At 38.6% G+C, this 25337-nt stretch overlaps 1 protein-coding gene and 1 pseudogene across 1 annotated transcript; both read right to left on the bottom strand.

Annotated features, from left to right (window-relative positions):
• Positions 1 to 239: 239 nt before the first annotated feature.
• DR1 (down-regulator of transcription 1) lies at positions 240 to 21065 on the bottom strand. The gene is made up of 3 exons (XM_068540337.1): positions 20093 to 21065; positions 9383 to 9546; positions 240 to 2133 (listed from the first exon to the last, which is right to left on the bottom strand). The coding sequence occupies exons 1-3, from the start codon at positions 20310 to 20312 to the stop codon at positions 1987 to 1989; spliced, it is 531 nt and encodes a 176-aa protein (XP_068396438.1). The 5' UTR covers positions 20313 to 21065; the 3' UTR covers positions 240 to 1986.
• On the bottom strand, positions 13465 to 14107 carry LOC137761162 (protein C19orf12 homolog pseudogene; annotated as a pseudogene).
• Positions 21066 to 25337: the final 4272 nt, after the last annotated feature.

Here is a 25337-nt window from a genome sequence, read left to right as displayed (position 1 = left end):
CAAAATGTCTTTTGGGCCTAGGATTCTTGAAACTAGTAAAAATGGTAATAACAGAAATCTCATGCCATTAATCTATACAGATCATTAAATATAAAAACAATTTATAAAACACATCAGATTTTATTGCTTGAAGAATACAGCATATGAAAATCACAAGAATGTCAAAATGAAAAGTCACTAGGATTCAAACATATAATACATTATCAGATGCAGTAAAATATTAATTAACCTGAACTCTGCATCAAAAAAAAAAGTATGGAAAAATATCTAAGTTGTTTACATAAGAAACAGATATACTTAAAATAGAAAGTATAAGGATGTTACAGTACAAGTTAGAAAAGCCAACACTTATTAACTTATTATTTCTTAGACTAGACTACCTTTGGTACTTAAACTTTTAAAAAAACAATCCCTTCTATTTTGTCCAAATGCACTTCATGGATTCAATACCAACTTCAACTCAAAACATTAATCAAGATTCACTTAGTTGTGGCATGGAAGAAGTGTATTTAATAAATGTATGACAATATTTCACTTTTTCTAAAACTGCGAAATATGATCATTAAGAAATCTAATACTTGTAAACTTTACTTATTTAGCTCTTCAATTAAAATTGGAATCCTGGCATCTGCAATCTATCTTTAGACCTGGTGAATATACAAATTTAAATGATTTGGCAACTGACATAGGAATTTAGATTACTTCATACTATCCTAAGTGGCTTTCCATTCTGTTTTCAAAATACAAACAATAGGCCAGTTCTTCAACACACTGGATTCCTATAAAAATCACTACCATACTTTATTTATTAGAACCAAATTAAAGCTTTTCCCTTGTAATGAGCAGGTTGAAACTATGTTTCATATAGGGCTGATCAATTATGATACACTTTCTTAAACAAAACAAAAACAAACATTTTTTAAAGCTCAATTATTATGGAGACAATGATGCCATTTCAAAAGGAAGCATTGGACACTCTAGGCCATCTAGTCAAGAAATTGTAAAAGTAATGCTAAAAACAAACAATAAGTAAACTATGACTACAAGTTAAATTACAAAAAAATCCGTCTTATAGCAAGCATGCTCATTAACTTTCATTTCTTTCCCCCAGCAAAGGTTTGAATATTCATGAACCTTAGTTAAACCAACGGAACCTAAGCAATTGTTTCACAAGTTCCAATAAACATGGATGGACTAAGCAAGTAATACTATTAACAATCATTGGAGTGAAATACTATGAATCATGACAGTCCTCAAAACGGGACAGTCTTTGAAATGTAATAGTGTAGCTCAAGATGAATTATGCTATAATAAAACTTTAGTTTTTACCTCTACATAAAACAAAAACAAAATCAAAACATAACCTACCAAATTTTACAACTACTACTGAACATACTCATCCTAGTTTTTGAATGTCTTGTTTGAGACTTTTTAAAACAAGTATATTTATCTGAGCATATATATGTAGTGCCTGTATATATACTCATTTTAAAAGAGAAAAAATCCAAATACTACAGAACTGAACTCTTTGTTTTTTCACCAGCCTGATCTAATATCTACTGCATCACATAGCACCTCCCCCCCAGTAATTTAAAATTCCCAATTTTTAGTTTAGTTAAAAGGGCAGAGGAAATGCAAATGAAGATTTAGAGCTTCTGTATAAATTTCACTGTATTTTTATAAACTTGAAGTTTTCTGTAACACTGTTTATTGATCAAATAAAGGACTCACTGCTATCTAAAATTTCATAAACATCATTAAAAATTCAAAATTGATATTATACTGAGCCTTAAATTTTCAATAGTTCGAAGAGACAGTTTTTACATGAATAGCACACAATAGATGAAACTTAACGGCAGACATTCCTAGAATACCAATGGCAAGTCCACCAAGATGCATACAAAATTACAGATAAGCATTTCTTTCACTGTTTTCTTGTGCAGGGAAAAACATTTATAGAGGAAATAGAAACTCAGCTGGTGAATTTCAGATATCATCATCATCTTCTTCATCCTGAGAAGATCCTGCCTGGTTGGATGCACTTGCTGAAGCAGCAGCAAGCTGTGCTTGTTGGGCAGCTTGCTGCATTTGAAGCCATTCCTGTTGGGCTAATTCTGCTTGTTGCTGTCTAGCCTAAACACAAAAAACATTAAAAAAAAATAGTAATTTTTTAAAAAACCTATAACATGCACACTTTCATGAACTTAGTCATTATCAAATTTGGATATTTTCCAACCACGATATAGTTGTTGTACATCAGGACAACATGAACTCTCTAAGAAAATATAATTAGAGATTGCTTCTTCTCAATTCTCTTAAGGAGAGTTTCCAAAACTTTCCATAAAAATTTTCAATAAAAGTTTCCTTTTATGCTACATAATGGTTCAACTGAAGAACCTAAAGAAGTTTAAAGAAAAATCACAACATTCACTCTTTGGTTCCTTTTCCCTGTGTTTCTCTCTCTTTTGTTTCACTTGATTCTTCTGTCCTCTTAACTCATAATTTTGACGTAAACACTTGCAATCTAAAAATTATTTCTGTGGCTTAAAAGTTTGCTAGTACAATACCTCTGTTAGGGAAAAGTACTGTACGTGAATGCACTAGCTACCTTGATATTTTTTTTAAGTTTCTATTACAGTTCCCTACTCTATAGATACATCTCTTTCTTCCTCTGTCCCTCTCCCCTCTCTCTGTAAATACACACGTAGGTACACACGAAGAACATACCCTTCCCACATACACACTAGTGAAAATTATCTATCCAGTACTGAATTTAAGTGGGATAATTAAAATCCATTCATTTGAAATATCCTCTATAAAAACCACCACAGGATTTGAGAAACCAAGATGCATACATATGCATTACATGCCCTACTGCACGAGCTAAGGCTCCTTCCCAATTTAATTTCATCCATTAGCAGAAAAACCACACCAAGAAGGGAAAAATGAACCTGTTTTTGAAAAGATCATATAATTTCCCATTAGAGTTTACCAAAACAATGTTGTTTCTCCATTTCTGTCTTTTCTCAGAATTATTCTTTAAGCCTGGCTCATACCCTCCTTTGTGAATGGCCAATTGCTAGTCATCATTTAATACACACATCAGTTTTCAGTTTTTCTTGGTCCTTCTAGGTCACATTTTCTGCTCTTTTTCATATTCTGTAATTCTCTATGCATTCCCATACCTATCCATTTTGTTCTCTAATTACGTGAGTATACATCTTTTTTCTCCACTAGAGTGGAGAATAGAAAATGTTTCCATATTCATTGTTGCATTCCCAACATACAGGCCCCCAGTAGTTTCTGACTGGATGAATGTTTTGTGGGAAAACAATGAGGCTCAGCATAACCTTAAGATTTTACCATGTACATTCTTAACTTTTCTTAATAATCTGTCATGAATGTATTATCCAAACATTCCTAGGGGAGAATTACTACACTTAAAAAAAAATCATTTAGGGACTTCCCTGGTGGTGCAGTGGTTAAGAATCCGCCTGCCAATGCAGGGGACATGGATTCGAGCCCTGGTCCTGGAAGATCCCACATGCCTCGGAGCAACTAAGCCCGTGTGCCACAACTACTGAGCCTGCGCTCTAGAGTATGCAAGCCACAACTACTGAGCCCGCGTGCCACAACTACTGAAGCCCGGGCGCCTAGAGCCCATGCTCTGCAACAAGAGAAGCCACCGCAATGAGAAGCCCGTGTACTGCAACGAAGAGGAACCCCCACTTGCCGCAGCTAGAGAAAGCTGTGCTCAGCAACGAAGACCCAACGCAGCCAAAAATAAATAAATAAATTAAATTAAATTAATTTGTTTAATCTGCAATTTTTTAAAAAATCATTTAATTGTTACCAATTAAGTCCAAATTTCTCAGCCTAGAGTTCAGGACCCTCCAAATTACTGTCTGCCCCAATGTATTTCTCTAATATTCTTTCAAAACATTTGTTTTGTGCTCCAAAAAAACCCCTAGATAAACATAAAGTGTTTTCTAAATACACATCATACCCTCCCATTTTTGCTACCTTTACTCATGCTGATAGTCATTCTATTTGAAATCTGATTTTCACCTACTGAAATTCCACTCTTCCTTCAAGTCAAACTGAAATACTAGTTTCTCCATTAAGTTTGTTCCTGATTCCTTCCAGTATCATTCAGGGTCTAATCAGGAGACAGAAGTTACACTAGTTAGGGAAATAGAGAGAATGTCATATAAAAGACTATTAACCAAGTATAAAGGTGGTAACTAGGTAACTGAAAAGGCAAGAAATGAACACTAAGATATGTGGGTGGCAACTACAGGAAGCAGCCACCAACCCTAAAACTGGGGGAAACAAGGGAAGAGGCTGGGATTTTTAAAACTTGGAAGCTTAGAGGAGCAACCCATGGAAATGAAACTTAGACTTCTGAAGAAGGGGCATAAATTGGCTGGTACTACTACCATCTCTGAGCTTAGAGGAGAGCCTCAAGGTTTGAGACCCAAATCCTTGAGGAAGGGGATGCATGTTCAGGCTCCTTCTGTATTAGAGAAACTGCAAACCAGATTCAGTTCCCACTACAGGAAAAAAATGATGCAGCCAGGGTGAAGCATTGGTGGGTTGCTCAAAGGAACTTGAAGCCAACTGAAGGTAAAAGAAAGGAACATGTGCCTTCTTCCACCCAGCCCTGTAATCTTCCTCTAGAGCCCCCTACTGGCAGCACAGTCTAAAGGAAGTCAGCTAGAAAACAGAAACGTGGTTTGCAGAGTACTGGGCCCAGTCTCAAAGCGGAACATAGAAAGGAGGGTTTCATGCTGAGATAATTGCTTAGTAACTGGCACACTCCTATATCATTAAAATCTAATGTGATATCTCTGTACTTGGGGATCTCTTTATATATTCCTCATGAGACTAGTCAACCTCATAATACAGCTGTTAATATACCTATATTACACCTTCCCTACAAAACAAAAACGTTTTTTGTGTTTGTTTAGGAAATTAAAGACCAGGTATTCTAGTAACTACTTCTACCCATTTTTATAAAGAAATATAGAAAATATTTCCATAACACACAGGCATGTTTACTTTTATGGCAGGAATACCCAGAGTTCAAAATAGACTAAGAACGCTTCACAGGAAATACCTGAAAATGGTAGGGCAAATCAAATATATCGATTTAATCAACTTAATAATACCTACTCTGTGGCCTAATCAACTATAAATAGATACAATTTTGTGGCACAGAAAAGATAATGCAAATAATTTCAAGTCTCTACACAGGTCTTACCGCAAAGTTGCTTTACCTTGTAGTTTGCTCAATGATCTACAAAGACATGTACTGGTTACACTAAAAATTTAACCTGACTTTTAGGTATCATCACCCCAAATCAGCACCCATACTTTTCTCTCTGAACATAAAAGCATTCCAGTGTCTTTAAAATCAATGTTGATTGGTAAATATTATTTGTATTCATTTCCACAAATTAAAAATTTCAGTGTATTTATTCTGCTTTCTTTTTTCCCCTTTTGCTTCTCACCCAATCCATCCCAAGTATTTTCCTTCTAAAATGGAAGAGTGAAAGAGAAGTAAGTAGGCATATACTTCCTAATTCACTTCTTCTGGAGATTTTCATTGTGTTTTAAGTTTCCCACTTCCACACACTAAAATAACTCATTTATAATTTACAGCTAACTTTAATCTCAACATATTAGAGATTACCTCCTTTTCAAATATTTGCTGCTAACAGTGAAAGATAGCTTCAAATGAGGCTGCTATTGTGTTGGCATGTAAAATAAAGTCTAAATGATTAAGTGAAATGAAAGTTATGAAAAAGATGTTATAATAATTTATCAGTTCCTTTTATATTTAAGACTAAAGTGCTTTATGCTCTAGGAAAAGTACTAAGTGGCTGCTATAATTTTACTTCTCTTCTGATTTTTCTCACAATAGCAAAGAAATACTAGGGTATTTTCACCTATAGGTCAGGGCAAGAAAGAAGGGAGATAAGGGGAAAGAAACAAAACAAAACAGATGACAATGGTAGAGAGCTGAAGACAGATATGGCAGTCAGTCAGTTATTTTTCATTCATCTTTTTGCCCTAGAAATGATAAAGCATGTTCATTTCACTTAAAAGTTCCAAAATAAATTTAAGCAAACAAAATGGTGGCTAGAATATTAGCACAGTATTGTAGAAAGAGCACAGGTTTTCGAGTCAAAAGGTACTTACCCTTTCATTTGTTTAAGTCAATCCTTCCCAGTACTAAGCTTCATAATGATAGGAACCATGTCTCTTTTTTATACTGTTAGAAGCCTAGCACCTAACACTATATCGGGTAAATAGTGAAGACTTTAATAAATATCTGTAGAACAAATGATCTGATCTCATGCAAGCTTCTCTATCTCTGAGTCTGTTTCTTAAGGCGTAAATGGGCATAGTAAAATTTGTATTACTCATTAAGAACTCTGCAAAGTATATAAAGTATTTAGCAGAGCATCTTTTTCCTTTTATCAAATATTTCCTTTGGCACCCTGTAGGTGATCTGCAATAGTAGAGACTCAATAAATAATAGCCATTAGCTTTTTTTTTTTAAGACATCATGCTATTGCATGCCTCTTTTTTTTTTTTTTTTAATAAATTTATTTATTTATTTATGGCTGTGTTGGGTCTTCGTTTCTGTACACGGGCTTTCTCTAGTTGCAGAGAGCAGGGGCTACTCTTCATTGCAGGGCGTGGGCTTCTCATTGCGGTGGCTTCTCTTGTTGCAGAGCACAGGCTCTACGCACACGGGCTTCAGCAGCTGTGGCACATGGGCTCAGTAGTTGTGGCTTTTGGACTCTAGAGTGCAGGCTCAGTAGTTGTGGTGCACGGGCTTAGTTGCTCCGCAGCATGTGGGATCTTCCTGGACCACGGCTCGAACCCATGTCCCCTGCTTTGGCAGGCAGATTCTTAACCACTGAACCACCAGGGAAGTCTGCCATTAGCTTTTAAAAAAAATTATCACTCCTCATTTGGTACCTCATATTCATATGGATTATAACACTGTTTGCATGTGCTCATGCCTGCCTCAAAGGCTTTTCCACTTTAGCACCTATTTCATAGGTTGTTTTGAGGATTAAATGAAATAATACTGGTAAATTACTTGGCAACATGATTAACACATGTTTAGAACTCAAATGTTGGTAAGCTTTTATCTTCCTTATTAGTTTAAATGGTACCTGCTGTCTAGTGCTTGGTAACACTTAAAATTCAAATGCTTTTAAATATAAACCAAACTGGTTGTTATGACTGCAAAGAGATCAGTTATGGTACTAATCTGGAAGAGATGACCTAAAATGGTATTTCCCAGTTCTAATGGTAATTACAGTAACTGGTAGCAATTCTTACCTCTTCTATTCAAACCAAACCTGTCTTTCAATTTCAAATGAGAAGCCAGAACTTTGTAGGGAAAAAACAACATCACCTTCTCCCCTCTTTTTTTTTTAATAATGGTGAATAGGTTCTTTAACCCCCTCGAACCTCAGAATTGTAATTTGGAAGATCAAGGTTGAAGTAAATGATTTTCAAAAGTCTCTCCTACCCCTAGAGTTCTGTGCTTCCTTGACTTACCAACCCAACTCAGTCATCCATTCAACAAATAGTTATTGAATACTCCCCCTGTGCTAGTTACCATGTTAGGTGGGTGCTAGAGATACAATTAATAATGGGTTCTGCCCTCAGGGAGCTTATAGACTAATGGTAGGGACAGACATTTATAAATGACCACACAGCTCTATTCCCATGATGAAATAAGTATCTCTATGGAACTGAAACACTCCATATTTTACATCCTTTTTGCCATAGAACCACCTCTGGCCCAACGATTTAGGTCTAACTTTCAAGATCTTCCCACTGGAAAGTCAGTCAAATGCTTTATTTCAAAAAAGTATTTACATATAGACAGTTTGCTTGAGCAATCTGAGCATTTTAGTAGTACCCAAAAATGGAATGGATTATTTTTTAAGCTGTTATCATAAATTTTCAAGTTCATAATTCCTTGCCCCTGCCTTTGCAGGGTAGGTGGGGAGGAGGTACAGAGAAGAGAAGGTAAAAATGCCATTAAGGTACCTCAGCCCCAGCTGATAAATTTTGCCTTGAACAGTGATTTGCATTCTTAATAATCAGGTTATTAAGCTCTCGGTCTTATGTGGAGTAAATATTCAGTCACATTCAAGAATCACTGTACTCTGTAACTGTCTTCTCCCCAGCTTCAAGGAACCTGGTAGAGAAGAAGGAAACGCCAATTTTTCTCTCTCAATTTCTTCCTCTTGTTCTTGCCCTACATACCTGTAGGTATTCTAGGCGTTGCATCCCATGCCTGAGTGGAAAGGACTGATGGAAAGCTTTTTTGTGTTGGTCTTTGCCATCAGCATGGGGTATGCGTGCATACTGGTTGTAGTGTCTGTTCACTCCATGTGGAAGCTGTGCTGTGTGGGCTTCTGCATCCCCTTATCCTCATCCCTAGGTATTTTTTTTTATTAGGTAATAAATGTTGCCAGCCTTTGTTGCCTCTGCTATAACACCAAGGCACAGTGAACCATGGGGAGAACACGAGGGGTGACATATACTATAGCAGTCATCTTTGGAAAATATGATCTTCCACAGAGGATGGCTCCGAAATGTATTACAGAGCTTGCTTCTATTTTGCCACCAAGGGGAACTGGAAGGGAATGAAGAAGGTACCCAGGATTCTAAGGATGGGCCAAGGCAGGCCCAGAAGATGGTACAGAGATAACACTGGGGAAATTCTAAGAGGCTAGCCACAAATTCCATTCAGTCCCAGCTCCCTGTGGTCCCCTCCTTTCTTAAAAAATAAAGGGATATTAGTACTTGTTGCTAATCCTTCACAGACTGGACATTAGAACTGTGACAAGCAAGAAAGGAGAAAAGTTTTCTCCCTTTCTCTGCTCCACTGGCCCTTCAAAGTTTTTAAGATTAGAATGTTTTAAAGGTGTATTAAAGACCTAATTTCACTACAAAGTAGATGTTAATCAGATTTTTCTTATATGCCATTCATCTAAAAATGTGATACAATATTTTCTCACCAGTCTATCATTTTAAATCTTAAGAATGTTTAGGTATACTTTTCATGCTTTTAAATGGCCATTCTGCCTGAAAAAACATCAAAATAAAATCTCAGTAGTTATTTGGAGTTGTTCTCCTCAGAAAACAGGCTGCTGCAAATATTTGCTTTTATATAAAGTAAAAAACTAGCCAGACCTAACATCAGACTCTATGATCAATCAGCCAGAGAAAGAAAAATTTGGGGGTACGTATGTTGACTAAGGAAATGATTTTAGAAACCAGTATGATTTGTTAGCAAAAAGGGTCAGATTCAGATGAAAATAATTTAAAACGTGTTACTTACTTTTGCAAATAATTCCTGTTGCTGTCTCAATAACTCTTCTTCAGGAATGCCAAGGTTTTCCAAACGAGAACTGGCCTTTCTTCTTTTTAATGCTACTGTCTTGCATTCTTGTAAGACTTCTTTTACTTCACTGATATAAGAGCCAAAGCCTAAACTTTCTAGTGCTGGGGAAATGAAAATATGAAAACATGAAAAAGTGGTAAAACACAACTTTTTCTCTCACCTATGGAACATTAAGTTTGGTGAGGGTTTTGGGCTGGGGGTTGGAGGGGAAGGTTGTTGCTTTCTAATAATTTTACCTATTTTATAGCTGCATAACAATCATTGGTATGGCTAAGACAAAATATTTTATCAAACTTTCTTAATATTAGATGGCAAATTAGTTAAAACTTAAGGAACATTTCAAGGCACTGGCCTTCACTTTTCCTTTTCTAATTTTTTAAAAACCAAAGCATTTCCTGGAGGAAAAAAAAAGTCCAATGTAAGAACATGTGGTTTTAGTAAGAAAACATTTTTCCTATACCACCCATAGTAAATCAACCATTAAGTCATCACTTTCTCAAAGAATACAAAAAAAGCAAATATTTGGAATATATTTGTTAATAAAACATATTTTGTACCATTTGGCTTAGAAAAAGTAGGCTGGTAACACATGCTCTAACTTTCAGCAGGATAAGATGAAAGAATAGATAAGTTCTTTTGTCTAATATACCAACAGGAAACTAGTATTTTTAGCAAAGACACTCAAACTGCCAAGTTTAAGAAACACTGGTGGAAAGAGCTTATGAAATTCAGCATTTATATTCAACCAAAGTTTCCCTTGAAAATAAAACTTAACAGGAAACACTATAAAAATATTTTAAATGACATGGCAGAAAAACTGGGATAAAGGAAGACTATAAGGATAGAAGAAACATTAACAAAAAATTCTCTCCCTTTATTTTTTCACATTTAGAAGAAAAATTTGTAAGAAAAAAAGGCCTTCTGTAATCCAGAAAGACAAAGCATAAAATTTCCTTTTGGCTCACGGTATTTAAAATCATATAGTTTTCTAAATGCTAAGGCCCCAAAATCATATTTTGCCTTCTGAGCCAATGATGAAATATAGGTGGTGAAAAACACAGTAAATGAACTTAAGTTAGTTCATCAGTTCTTACAGTCTTTCAACAACTATGATGAGCCAGACTCCCTCAGTAAAGATGCCCTAAGTTCCAACTTTAAAAATTTGCTCTTCAAGAATACCAAATATACCTTTAAAATCTACATTCCCATATAAGCTGTGGTTTTTAAGGCATTTTGAATGACTTACAACTTTACTTATTTCATATATTAAGCTGTTTTCATCAACCGTCTTTAGAAATAATGTGATGCCAAAAAGCAGACTGCTATTCCTTTAATTTTAATTAACTTACAGACCCTCTCCTTGTCCCCCCAAATTTCAATAAGACATTATTCTTATTCTGAGTTCTGTCTACCAAATTAACCACCACCTAATCCCTGGCCTCAAGGAGTCTGGAGTATAGTAGGAAATTAAGTGAAAATTAGGCAGCCTGAATTTTTTACTTGAATTGACAGACATTATTTTTTAAGTGTCAATGCTAGAAGCCAAAGTTTTATCTTTTCTCTCTTTTTTTTTTTTAAATAAATTTATTTATTTTTGGCTGCATTGGGTCTTCGTTGCTGCGCGCGGGCTTTCTCTAGTTGCAGAGAGCAGGGGCTACTCTTTTTTTTTTTTTTTTGGCTGCGTTGGGTTTTTGTTGCTGCGTGTGGGCTTTTCTCTAGTTGCGGCGAGCGGGGGTTACTCTTCGTTGCGGTGTGCAGGCTTCTCATTGGGTGGCTTCTCTTGTTGCAGAGCACAGGCTCTAGGCACGCAAGCTTCAGTAGTTGTGGCACTCAGGCTCAGTAGTTGTGGCGCACGGGCTTAGTTGCTCCACGGCACGTGGGACCTTCCCGGACCAGGGCTTGAACCCGTGTGCCCTGCATTGGCAGGCGGATTCTTAACCACTGTGCCACCAGGGAAGCCCCAAGCAGGGGCTACTCTTCATTGCGGTGTGCGGGCTTCTCATTGCGGTGGCTTCTCTTGTTGCAGAGCACGGGTTCTGGGCGCGCAGGCTTCAGTAGTTGTGGCTCATGGGCTCTAGAGTGCAGGCTCAGTAGTTGTGGCGCACCGGCTTAGTTGCTCCGCAGCATGTGGGATCTTTCAGGACCAGGGCTTGGACGTGTGTCCCCTGCATTGGCAGGTAGATTCTTAACCACTGTGCCACCAGGGAAGTCCGTCTTTTCTCTTTTTTAAAGGCACAAGCATAGTAGTGCATTTTCAATAATACTGGCTGGAGATAGTACCAGAAGAAATCAGTAAATGATTTAAGGTGTCCCACCACATTCTAAAGAAAAGTCTTATTTTCTTATTCTAAAGAAAAGTCTTATTTCCTTAGTCCTACAACAAGGTTCTCCAGGATCTAGCCCCACTTACCTTTCCAGCTTTATTTCTGCCATTAAATCCCTGCATACTTTGCTAAACCTGACTGCTCAATGTTTCCCAACAGGCACCAGTTTCCCACATTCGTGCTGACAGTAATTCATTCAAGGCCTGGATCAAACTATATCTTCAAATTAAGCTTGCCTGATCTTCCTAGACAGAAGTAATCTCCCCCTTTTGAAATAAGATAGACTTAGAATTTGGAACTTGGTTGTCACTGTATTTGTATAACCTTGGATATGTTGCTTAATATCTCTAAGCTTCAATTTCCCATCTCTAAAATGAAAACAGCATCTATTTCATAATATCTTCCTACAACCAGAAGCACTATAGTGGTTAAGCATGCAGCCCCACAGGGACTGACTCCCAGCTCTGCCTCATATTAGCTGTGTGAGTCAGGGTAAGTTCCTTCACCTCTGTTCCTCTAAAACAAGAATAACAGTACCTACATCTCATCAGATCAGGTTGCTGTGAAGAATAAATGAATATAAACAAAGAGCTAAGAACAGAGGCTGGCCCACAGAAGGAGCAAAATTAAGTATTCACTATTATATTTTTAATACTTTAAGGATTGTGGGAATCAACAAGTGATTAACCTAAGGCATTTAACAACACAGTGTCTAACGTGTAAGAGTCCCTTAACTAACTTGGACATATTATTCATCTTTTATTTTTTTTATTCATCTTTTTGTTGTTGTTGTTCAGAAAACATTTACTGTAGTTTGATGACACTTAGTCAAGTTGTGGTTCTGAAAGCAAAGCAAAAACAGTATTAGGGGAAATTTAGGGTGGACACATTTCTTAGAGATAGTTTATAATTCTACCACTTCAGAAAGAGCAATAATTTTACTGAAAATATTTAATTTAAAAAACATCACTCAAGGGCTTCCCTGGTGGCGCGGAGCAACTGGGCCCGTGAGCCACAACTACTGAGCCTTCGCGTCTGGAGCCTGTGCTCCGCAACACGAGAGGCCGCGACAGTGAGAGGCCCGCGCACCGCGATGAAGAGTGGCCCGCGCTCACCGCAACTAGAGAGAGCCCTCGCACAGAAACGAAGACCCAACACAGCAAAAATAAATTAATTAATTTAAAAAAAATTTATTTATAAAAAAAAAAAATCACTCAAGAACTACTATGACTTTTCAGATGGGGAAAGCAAGCCCCTGGGAGGGCGAGAGCCCAGTCGGGCAGCTACTGGGGGAGGGGCTGGGTGCCACTGACGTTTGTGGCTTCACTCAGCAGGCCGACTGCCCCCTCCCTGAGGCCACTCAGAAGTCACTGGGTGGGGAAGGGGCATTCAAGAGGTAAACATGACTCCAGCAGGGGACAGCCCCAAGGTCCCAAGGGAGGGCTGGTCGGGCAAGGGCTGCCTGGACAGGCATCATCTTCTCGTGATGAGATGAGGAGGCTGAACGTGAAGACCTTCCAGCTCCTGTGTGAGCGAGAGTAGATTCAGAAAACTGCCGCTACGTGGCAGCAGTCACGGCTTTACTGTTCACCAGCTTCCCAGTTGAAGGGTTGTCAGGGCACACAGGTGCACACAGCCACAAAACACGGCAATCTTCTCAAATAATTTCCAGAACATGATATAGCACAGCCCCAGCCTCTCCAGCAGGAGACTTCGCTACAGCTTAGGGTAATATTCTGATGATGTGGGGCTTCCTGCAGCTCCCCAGTCACCTTCCATGAGTCGGGGGGAATCATCTAAATGGACCCCGCTTCCCGGAGCAGAGGCCTAGTCGTCGCACTGCACTTCCGCCCGGAGCTCCTTGGGGACGTAGTTGGCCAGCGTCGCCAGCAGCTGCTGCTGCAGGGCCTCACTGCCCACGACCAGCATAGTCAGCTGCACGGCGTCCGTCCGTTCCAGGCGCCTGACGATGGCAGTGGCTTCGTTAAAGAGCTTCTGCTGCTCGGCAGGTGGCAGCTCCATTATGATCTGAGGACCTGGCTTAAACTGTCCACTTGTCATCCAAGCGCCTAACAAACCCCCGACGCCCCCCCCGCAACGGCTAGTCCTGGTGGCCCGCCCACCAAACCACCAACGAAGGCCACGGCCCCTGTGACCAGGCCGCCCCTCCCGGAGTGCTTGACGGCCGCCCGCATTTTCCTCTCCTCGGAGACGGAGCACAGGAGCCTCATGATGTCCTCCCCCGCGACGGGCATCGCAGCAGACCTGCGGAGGCGGCGCCGCGAGGTCACAGACTGGCAGGCGTGGGGACTTTTTTCATTCATCTTTATCTTTTCTCTTACACTTAAGAGTATGCTAGTAAGTATACAGGGCCTAAATAAACGTATAGCTATGCATTATCACACCATTAAATTCAAGATGAACAAGTATATTAAATTTACAAAATTAACAAATCAATACACTTGAGAGACAACTCTTCAAAATGTCATGAATTACTAGACATTAAAAACTTCAATCCAATCTACCTTAAACCATGGAGGGCTTGGGTTAAAAATTAAAAACAAAAACAAAAAACTCACTTTTAAAAACATCTAAGGTTGAGAACATTGTTTTCAAAAAAAAAAAAAACTGCAAGTAAATCCAAGGTTAATATTTAATATTATTGAAAGAGCTATACTCTCAATGCTGAGTACAAACACTGCACTCTCAATAAAATGGTTCAACAGGAGCAGCCATAAATTTAATATCAAAACTGCATTGACTTTAATCTTAATTTTAAACACATTTTGGCTAACGGATATGAGTAACTGGATACAGCATTTTCTAAACGGGGATATTTTACATCATCTGTTATCATGTAGTAATAATATCCCCATTTTACATAAAGGAGAATCTTAAAGGATAAGGAAAATGGCTCCTAAGCAGGGCCATCAGTTAACAGTTGTGCAGGTGGTTCAGTGCACAACAGCAGCATATCTGAGGAGAGCCATTCATACTGTAAACATCATAGATTTGTATGCTTATTATAGCACTTTTTCTGGCAGATGGTAGTAAAGGTTTTTAAGGAAGGAGTGTCTCAACAGCCATTTATGATAAAAACTCTCCAGAAAGTGGGCATAGAGGGAACCTACCTCAACATAGTAAAGGCCATATACGACAAACCCACAGCAAACATCATTCTCAATGGTGAAAAACTGAAAGCATTTCCTCTAAGATCAGGAACAAGACAAGGGTGTCCACACTCATCACTATTATTCAACATAGTTTTGGAAGCCCTAGCCATGGCAATCAGAGAAGAAAAAGAAATAAAAGGAATCCAAATTGGAAAAGAAGAAGTAAAACTGTCACTTTTTGCAGATGACAGGATACTATACATAGAAAATCCTAAAGATGCCACCAGAAAACTACTAGAGCAAATCAATGAATTCAGTAAAGTTGCAGGATACAAAATTAACACATGGAAGGAGTGCCTTTTTCTAATTTGTACAAAGGGATTTTATGGACTATTGATGGCCCTCACTCTAAGGATCTCAGAGTAAGAGCCAAAAAAATAAATAAAATAAATAATAATATATATATATTTTAAAATTTGTGGATAAAACACATATCACTTATTTTTCAGAAGCCTGTCTGCTACCCTCTGCCATCTATCTTAAAACTGTACCCAGAAAAGTGCATGGCATATTAAGGAAAAAAAAAAAAACATTTAGCATGCTTTTTTCGATTTGAAAGACAGATATTAAGACAACTACTTAAAAAAAAAAAAGGTAAAAATGTCCAACCAACAACAATTTTAATACAGTCGTATCTTATATTTTACCAAAAATGACGTACTCCTCAAAAGTTTTGTTATGACATGAATTTGTGTGAATTACTTTATACTTCAAATGCATAATGCATGCTTTTCATTTAAAAAAACTAAAATATAAAAAATAGCATTCTCTAATTTATTTCCTTTTGTTTGTATGTTAGGTGATGGAGGTATGGAGGTGATGTAGTTAACTTAAAATACATTAAGAGGATGTAGGCCAAAGTGACTTCTTGGCTTACTGGCCTGACAAAGACCCTTAAGAATCATGCCCTCTATGGTATCACCACTCCTGGGAATCTGGGACAACAATGAGAGACGGATGGCAGAGCAAGAATCAAATATCATTCATCTTTATATCCTTAGCAGTATCTAGTACAGTGCCAAGTACACAGTAGTATTCAAAAGTAACTGCTGGGTGGCAGAAGGAAAACAAAAACAAAAGACATATCAGTTTTAAAGAAAACAGTAAAATCCTAACTTCAAAAGCACCTGATTAGGTGATAAATTGTGCAATGTAAATTACATGTCCCTTCAGAAAAAAATTTCAGTATGGATGATTATTTAGGCAATACAATATCATTCTTACTATTATTACAACTTCTCTGCAATCACTCAGATCCTCTGATTTCAAAACTACTCCACATCCACTTTCCAAAACAGACGGTGGTTTAGGCTTTAGAGCAAGATTCTCAAAGTGTGGTCCATGGACTTGTGCCAGAAATGCCTGTAAGGGTCTGCAATGAGTTAAGTACGGAAATTCAAAGTAAGCATTTTAAGAACCTTCACAGCAAAACTGTAACTATGTGAAGTGCCGGCTGTGTTAACTAATTTTATTGTGGTAATTATTTCATAATATATACACACATCAAATCATTACATTGTAAACCTTAAACTTACACAATGCTATATGTCAATTATATTTCAAAAAGCTGGGGAAAAAAAAAGAAACTTCATAGCAATTTGACAAGGTAATTTTATTTCTATTGAATGCATATCAAAAAATTTCATTTTGGGCTTCCCTGGTGGCGCAGTGGTTGAGAGTCTGCCTGCCAATGCAGGGAACACGGGTTCGAGCCCTGGTCTGGGAAGATCCCACATGCCGCGGAGCAACTAGGCTCGTGAGCCACAACTACTGAGCCTGCGCGTCTGGAGCCTGTGCTCTGCAACAAGAAAGGCCGCGATAGTGAGAGGCCCGCGCACCGCAATGAAGAGTGGCCCCCGCTTGCCGCAACTAGAGAAAGCCCTCGCACAGAAACGAAGACCCAACACAACCAAAAATAAATAAGTAAATAAATAAATATTTTTTTAAAAAAAATTTCATTTTGTTTTTCTAGTGATCCATTTTTTTTTGTATTTTACCAAAGTACCAGTGTGAGAGGGATTATAATTTTTTTTAAAAAAGTCCTTCAACATACAGCTTGGAGCAACATAACTGCTGAAGAAGTGAATCCTCAGAGACTTTTTCAAACTTTCACTACTTTCAGTTACTATTCTCAAAAACATGAGGAAAAAAAAATGTAGCAAGAGATTTAAAATGCAGAAATAAAATAGTATACTTAAAATATTCTTATTTACGCTTTGGCTTTACAAATGGCATCATGATGTAAGGTTAAACATAACAGACTTTCAGCTTTATGTTTCAATCAGTATCACTATAAAGTTTTTAAATTATTATTTATTGTAGCATATTTCATGTAAGTTTATCAATCCTAACAGATTCTCAGTAATTGCTAATTATACCTGAAACCATTAAGTATTATTTATACATAAATGGGAAAACCTTAGTTAACAGACTTGCCTAAGGCCAGACTTTCCAGTACAGAACCTGCAGCTCCTAACTCTCAATGTCAATTCTTTCCATAATGCAACAGAACATGTTAGTACTCATTTAAAGATATGTGTTCACAGAAACCCAGCAACAAAATAAAAGGAACACCTTATAAGCTTAGAACTCCCTCTGCTGTGTGTATGTGATCTTCAATCAAAGTCCGTGTTCTTAAACTAAAAATAAGCAAAATATTTAGATAATTTTTTAAAATTTTAACTAGGTTATATAATTTCAGATTTACTGGCAATAAAATTATTTTAACTTCTGCATGCATTTTACAGAACTGCCTCAAATGCTTAATATGCCCTGACAAGGTAAAGCAAAGTGGCAAGTGAACAAGTGAAATGTTCTGAAGCAAAGTTTAGTTCATTAAACTTATTACTAAAAAAATCCAAACTTTAACATGTGAAAATCAAACCACTTTAAAACGTACATTATTCCACTTGGCTATATCTTACATTCTTAAATAATCAACACTGACAGAACAGCATAAAAAATGTCATACCCAGCTTTCTAGAGTTAGTCTATAAACACACACTTTAAACACCTAGAAAAATACACACCTTAAGGATTTCTTTTAAAAAATTTTAATCACTCAGGACAAAAGTTTCTTTAAATGATTAAGCAATATGATATCAATATGAGATTAAAAATGTATAAAATCTATTCCCCTAACTGGGGAGAATTTGGGGCTAAAATGTAGGTCCTTATCCACTTAACAAAGGTAATGTTAAAAAGAAAAAAAAAAAAAGGTAAATTTATAAGGCTGTAGCAGGTTAATGCATGATTTTTTTTTAATTAATAAATCATTCTCAGTACACATGGAAAATGCTTTCACTGGAAGTTTTTGACTCATATGTTAAACTGAATTTAGCATATTCCAAAGTCGAGCTGTTTAGCATACTGTTCACTACAGCTGCACTTTTCTTCCATCATGTCAATCAGAAATCTAAATATATCCTAGAAAAGAATAAACTCTACCCAAGAAGACAGATTGTAGTGTGTTTTTAGATTTTTGGAATGATCCCCACTTCTGTGGTGTAAACAAATGTTTAGGCAGATCCTTTTGAAATCTTTTGCAATTTTCATTAGAAAGACAATGTTGATAAAAGATCCTTTTTCTCTTTTATGAGTTGTAAAAGGAAATTACAGCTATTTGTGTTGGATAATCTTATGAAAGACTTGTGACAACAACTGCACATACAATGTAAAAATAAAAACACAAGAGGAAACAGAGACAACTTGGCTTTCATTTTACTTGCCAGAGTACACCAAACAAGTAGAAGAAAACACTAGCTTTAAAATCAAATATACTTTTTCCTAGGGATTTTTTTTCTCCTTATGTACTGAAATGGAAATGGCAGAGTATGTTTTAAATCTACCTCCTACACATCATTAAGGATCAAAAATGAATCATTTAATCCTTTTGTCAATATTGACCATAAAATACTGCATATGGTGAATATGAGCAGATGTGTCCTCTACTTCAGAATAACAGGGAAGTCACCTTTTAAAAAGTTAAATTTTAAAAATAAAATGGTAGACAACCGCCTGCCTACCAAAATTAAATTAACCATGATTTTTTTTCTGACTTCGAAAGCAATCAAGAAATTGTTAGAATTTTAATTGGGTTATTATAAAAAGCAAGTTATCACCTCAAATAGAATGCAACCTTTTCATAAGAGTATATGTACAAGTCACAGAAAGTGCTTCCCAAAACATTATGACTAGTAAATGTCTCCCCACCCCTGAAACAAACCATCAGAATATGGTCCCCCAAATCCCTATTAACAGAACTAAATCCTTTCCAAGATGAGAGAAGAAACTTTTAACTTTCAGAACTGCTGTTCAATAAAAGCTTAAGTGTTTACATCTAAATGGGGATGACAGCAGGAAACAAGTGGGAAATATTCCATGAAAAACATCTTTCACAATCTTTCAACCCAAGCTGTAAAAGTCTATCTCATGGAACAAAGCAAGCTACAGAAAAAAAGGAAGAAAGGAAGGAAGGAGGGGAAGGAAGATTAAAGAACACTGCCCCTTTTCTTACAGAATAGAACTGGAGTGCTTTGGCAACTTGTTGATGAACGTTAGGACCATGAAACCATTTTTAAAGGAGAAAATATACTCTCTCTATCCAACACTAATAAACTTTACAACGTTGAACATGCACGTTGAGAATATTTTTACTTGTGTTCTGAAAATTCATCTTTTCCTCTACACTGGTGAAAAGGTCGGGTGGCACTCATGCTTGAACTTCCGGTCTTAATTCTAATTCTCCAAGGCAGAACTTCTGGGTTCCTCTCTCAGTTGTCATGATCTAGGTTCCACTTTAGGCAGGCACTTTCTCAGTTGTCACGTCTAGGTTCCACTTCAGGCAGGCAAAATTCTTGTTGCTTGGGCTTACCTGGCTGTAAATTGAGATCGCTGCTACTACCTTATTTGGGGGGATGTTAGCTGACCTAATCGTTTGCAACCCTTACCTGCATTCGCTGTTTGAAAAGGACCACGAGAATATTACACAGGGATTTTAAGGTACCGGCTGCCTCTATGCCCGCGCAGCTTTTTAAGTTATCAGTACTAACCAGGGGACAGGACTGAAGGCTTTTGACATGAACGGGTCACGCGATTAGCACTCTGTCCCCGGCCCCTCTTTGAAACAAAATCCCACACATACCACTTACCTTGTATGACGTGCTCTGGCGAGATGGTCTTCTTTTCCGATTTATTGCAAATCTCATTGGCTTCAGAAGAAATAAGGTGAATGAATTCAGTGCAGCAGTTCACCACCAGCTCCCGGGCATCGTTGGCCACCCGGACATTGGGGAGAGTCTCTTTGATCATCTTATTGATAGCAGCTCTGGGTATAGTGAGATCATCATCGTTCCCAGATGAGGAAGCCATCGTACCTTCCTATCTCTCGCGCCCCGACTTTTGAAAACTCCCCAGTTCTGGTCCACTGCTCCACGAAGATTTTTCAAAAGGCTGCCCTCGGAGAGCAATCCGGGGGGCGCTCTGAGAAGAGGGTGCAGAAAATTAAGGGGCGAGGGGTTGGCTCGAGAGGGCGTGGAACACCCACGTGTGTGAAAGATTCAGGGCGAGGCTGGGAGCAAATTTGGGGGAAGGGGGGGGCTGAGGATTCTGGGGACAGCACTGCCCAGGTCGGAGAGGGGAAGGCTAGGTGGTCCGGAAATCTGAGCACTGGAGAACCCCCTTCGTGTCTCCTCTGAGGGGCGTGCGCTGTCGCCTAACCCTTCCCCAAAGGCGCCGGAGCAGAGGCAAGGTCCAGGGGCACTGGTCTGGCCGCGGTACAGGGCGGACACCCAGCGGGCTGGGCTCTACAGAGCCGGAGCCCCCGCTGCCAATGCCGCCGCCGCCAGCAGCCGCTGCTGCCGCCTCAGCCAAACCATCCTTGAGACACCCGCGCCGCCGCCTCACAACATGTCGGCCGCGGCCGCTGCTGTAACCGGGGCGGCCTCCGGGGAACAAATACGGTCAGAACCAGGCGCAAGGGGAGCGGCAGTGGCGCCGCTGTGGCCGTTTAGCCCGAACGCAGATCGTAGAAGCCAAAGCCGCGGAAACGGTGGTCCGTCCCTCCAGAGGCCAGAGAAGGTTTGCTGGAAGCCTCTCCCGATACCCTTTACGCTACCGGAAGCCTCGCCCCCACATGTTCCCCCCTCCCTTCCAGACCGACTTCCGGGTGTGGCTGCCGCCCTTCCCCCACCCGTGCTGGGGGGAACCGCCCGTCCTCTCCGCCAGCGGCTTCCGCCTGCCGCTGTCCCGGCACGCGTCCTGGCATCCCGCCGTTTACCAGGGACAGTGGCCGGGCGAGCGCGCGCCTCGCGGTACCGGGGAGCCCCAAGCACGCGCCGGGGTTTCGGCGCCAGACTCGGGTTGGGGTGGGTGGCCCGGCGAGGGTGGATCGCCGCCACTACCTTCTCCCAGCCAGCTGAGGCCTCGGAATCCTTTCCTAGCTAAGTTTGGAGACAAAGGACGCTGGATTTCGTTAAAAGAACTCTTTGCTAACCTTCAGGAGCCCGAATTGAGGTTGAAAGGAAGAGGAACGAAGCCTAGGCTCGGGAGTGGGATGCGGGCAAAGCAGAACCCCGTGTGCCTGGGTTTGCATCGTCCGGAGGAAAAAGCTTTTGATGATATCTAATAGACGTTATTCAGCTCAAAGCTCTCTATGGTCCTCCACCCATTTTCTGGTTTTATGGGAAATGAAACATTCAGAGAAGTGACTTGCCCTACCAGCCACTACTAATAGCTAAGCTGGAAACTAGAAATAAGATCCAACGTAGTGGAAAGGCGTAGTGTACAATGAGCCAAATTACAAGGTTCCAACTTAGACATTTTTCATGGTGTATTGCACACTGGCTTCTGATGAGGCGGAAAAAAAGTGTGTTAAAGTATCTTAACTCTGATTTTTGCTTCTCTCCAGGGAAGCAAACGTGTGTCAAGTTCTTAACAAAAATTGCATTATTTTTAAAAACTAAGTTTGCCATACTGTCATTTTGAAGAAGAGGCTGTGTTATAAATAGCAGGGTGTTGCAATTTCTAAAAAGTAACAAGATACCATTTAAATCAGTTTAGGCACTTTAGTTAATGGGTTACTTTGTTTTCCATACATTGGCAGCAGCTGGCTTGTTTGAAATGTTTTAAAGTTTTTTATTTCGGTTTAAGACCCTAGATGTGGCACCTTGAGGAGACCTTACTTAATTACACTTTTTTTTTTTTTTTTCATTTAGCGTTTTCTCCAGTACACTTGCAGGTTCTTTAATTTCTTAAGTGTAGACACTTGTTTTTCAGTGTTCCTAAGTTTAGTCAAAACAAAATTTCTTTGATAAAACAATATTTTTTAAATTTTCTTCAAAATAGGAATGTGAAGGAATGTGTTGGTGCAGATGTTGGCTCTCTAAGTGTTTTTGTAAGTCAGTTTACTGTTAATTTAAAGAGTTATAGTGTCTAAATTTATCTCAGCCTTACCAAGTTTGTCAGACTGAAAAAGCTAGCTAGCAAAAAATGTTCCCCAAATTATCACATTATTATCACTGACCCAAATATTATCATTCCTGAAAAAATGTAATAATGATAGTTACGCTTGTTCATGTAACATTTATGCTACATAGGCTTATAGAGTTATGATACATAAATCAGTAGAGCATATGTGTTGTTATTCCAGTAATGGTTTATCACTACAGGGTTCTGTGGTAGCATAAGCAAGAAATGTGTAGTAAAGGAGCCTAAGTTCCAGTCCCAGTTTTTTGTTACTTTAGACAAGCCACTGTCCAAGTCTCCTTTTCTTCAACTAGAAATGGAAATAATATATAACTCAGAAGATTCAAAGTCAAATGAGACTACGCAAAAGCACTTTTAACATTATGAATTATTATACAGATGTGTTTATGATTGTCATCTTTACCAGGTCTGGGCAGTCTTCAACTAATAATAAACCATACATAATATGGCTGAGAGAAAATTAAATATAAATAGTAGGATGATATTGTAACTGAAAGTGGGGTCTGGCTGCTTGCCGCTCAAAAGCCAATAAAGAGGCAAGGTTGGTGGACAGGAAAGTTTGCTTTATTTTGGATGCCAGAAAAGGGGGTGCGGGGAGGTTGGAGGGCGGACGCCTGTCCAAAGACCGACTCCCCCCCTCCTACAACTAGTGAGCAAGAGCTTTTATAGGTTGAGGGAGAGGGCTACATGCAGAAACAGTACAGTCAGCTCTGACAGTTATCTTGAAATTGGCCATGTGGTGGTCTGACCAGCATCATCTTGGTTTTTTTAGGTACAGTTGATCTTCAGTTCCATGGTTGGTTCGTTCCCATTTCCTTGAGGCCAGTTCTTGGAATTGTGGCAGCTTATGTCATGGCTACAGTCTGGTCATCATGTAGTTAACTTCTTCTACCTGGTGGGGTTTCAGCATCTGTAAGACAGCTCACAGGATACGGCTCAGAATATTCTCTCTAGCCCTTGAGAAGGAACTAAAGGCCCTTGACTATGCTCAATGACTAAACTATTATTATTTGGTCTCCTTTGACTGTTTTCCTTTGTTTCTGCATTTTCTCACTTCTCTGACTAAAGTTATTATTTGGCTAAAGTTTTTCCGCAGACAAAAGGCAAGCTGAGGACATGGGGGGCATAGACCATAGGGTCCTGCTCCGTTTCAATATATCATGAAATATGCTCATCTGGACCCCAAATTTAAATAGTTATTTATAGAACAATATATCCCTATTATAACTGGGCTTTTGAAAACAAGGATAACATCTCTTTAATAAGGTTTAAAGGTTTTAGAGAGAATGCATATATATGAAATTTTATTTTTTTCATGGTATCCAAAAATTGATGATAGGAAAAGAAGAAAAGCTGTTTCTTATGATGAGTTAGGCTAACTCTATAGTAGTTATCTTAAAATGTTAATTTGTAGATGCCTAGGTTTTCAACTAAAATTACTGACAAGAATATTATACCATATGTAATTTGAAGTTAACATTTGAAAAAGCAAACAATACTCTCCATTATGCTCATTTGTTATTACTAACACACCAATTGCTAGCTGGTGATAATTCAAAATTTTTAAATAACATTTGTATACTTCTTTTGTGCTTAGCACTGTGCTAAGTACCTCTACCTGTATTTTACCCACATACTTTTACCTGTATTCCCTCATTTAATCCTCAGAGCAACCTTATTTGATAGATACTGTTTTAATCTCTATTTTACATATAAGGAAAGTGAAACTTGGTAAAGCTAAATTATTTCCCTGAAGTCAGTAGATCAGTCAGGATAGGCTAGATTATGTTGCAAGAACAAATAACCCCCAAATCTCAAAGGGTTTATTTCTTGCTCATGTTACTGGTTCATCATGGGTCAGCAAGAAGACTTAACACATAGTAACCACTCAAAAATCCACTGGAACTGTTGAGAATAAGTAATGAAGGAACTTTGAAGTACAGGCTTTTGACTATATTTTGAGGTAGAAAAGAACAAAGTATTTGTGTTCAAAGTAACAACGTGAAGTTGTGGAGACAGAAATCGTTCTGGAAACAATGAGGAGATTGCCTTAATTGGAGTAAAGCGTTTGTGTTGCCCAATAGTGAGAGAAAAGTAAGATAGCCAAACATAGGAGGCAGCAGAAGTCACGAAGTAATAGAAGCCAAGAGGTAGAGGGAGAGGAGAGAAGTCAGTCAGTTGTAACAAGGGCAACAGAAGCAAGGAGAGAAGCCTTAAGGCCTCAAATGCTGATGTCAGAGAGCTCCCCAAAATAACTAGATCGCTAGAGTGTGGGTGTATTCTGCTTTCGAAAAAGACAGTACGCGTCCATGAAGCAGTTTCCTGTGTTTGTTTACTTCCTATATATCTTCATAATACTCTTCTAAAAATCCTATTTTTGTTCTACACAACTTGAAAGAGTCCAGCTCTAGGCTTTGGCTTCACATCTGGGTTTGATCCCCACTCTGCCACTTAATTAACTGTAACCTTGGGCAAAGTATGTAAGCTGTGTCTTGATTTTTCTCATCTGTAAAATAAGAGTAAGAGTACCTGCTTCACAGAGGTGTTAAAGATCTAATGACATAGTGTATACAAAGTATTTAGCCCAGAACTTAAATGCTCAATAAATGGTAATAGTTGTTAAAAATAATGATTGATAATCCTAGGAATGGAATAAAGAAAGATGAATCCAAGAACTATTTCACAGAAAGAGTTGGAAGAACCTGGTAGTTTGGCTCCTAGGTGGTCAAGGAAACAGATCAATCAAATACAATTCTAAGATTTTTAGCCTCAGAAACTGAGACTAGGGATTAGGGTAGTATCAAAAACAGCAAAATTGAAAGGGAGCAGTTTAGGGAAGGTGTGCTTGCTTTTGCACATGTTTGGGTTTGAGGCAACAGTAGGCATTTAAGCAAGTGATGTCCTGTAGGC

This window comes from Eschrichtius robustus, chromosome 3 (assembly GCF_028021215.1).
Source record: "Eschrichtius robustus isolate mEscRob2 chromosome 3, mEscRob2.pri, whole genome shotgun sequence".
NCBI classification, from domain to species: Eukaryota; Metazoa; Chordata; class Mammalia; order Artiodactyla; family Eschrichtiidae; genus Eschrichtius; species Eschrichtius robustus.
The sequence above is the reverse complement of the archived record's forward strand: the minus strand, read 5'-3'. Positions and strand labels throughout refer to the sequence as shown.

Bases quoted from the DNA above. Each gene is read 5' to 3' on its own strand.
- DR1 (XM_068540337.1), bottom strand. From the start codon at position 20,312: ATGGCTTCCTCATCTGGGAACGATGATGATCTCACTATACCCAGAGCT. The intron at 9,547-20,092 runs GTAAGTGGTATG...TCATTTCCCCAG, and splicing joins GCCAGAGCACGTCATACAAG to CACTAGAAAGTTTAGGCTTT. The intron at 2,134-9,382 runs GTAAGTAACACG...TTTTGTGTTTAG, and splicing joins AACAGGAATTATTTGCAAAA to GCTAGACAGCAACAAGCAGA.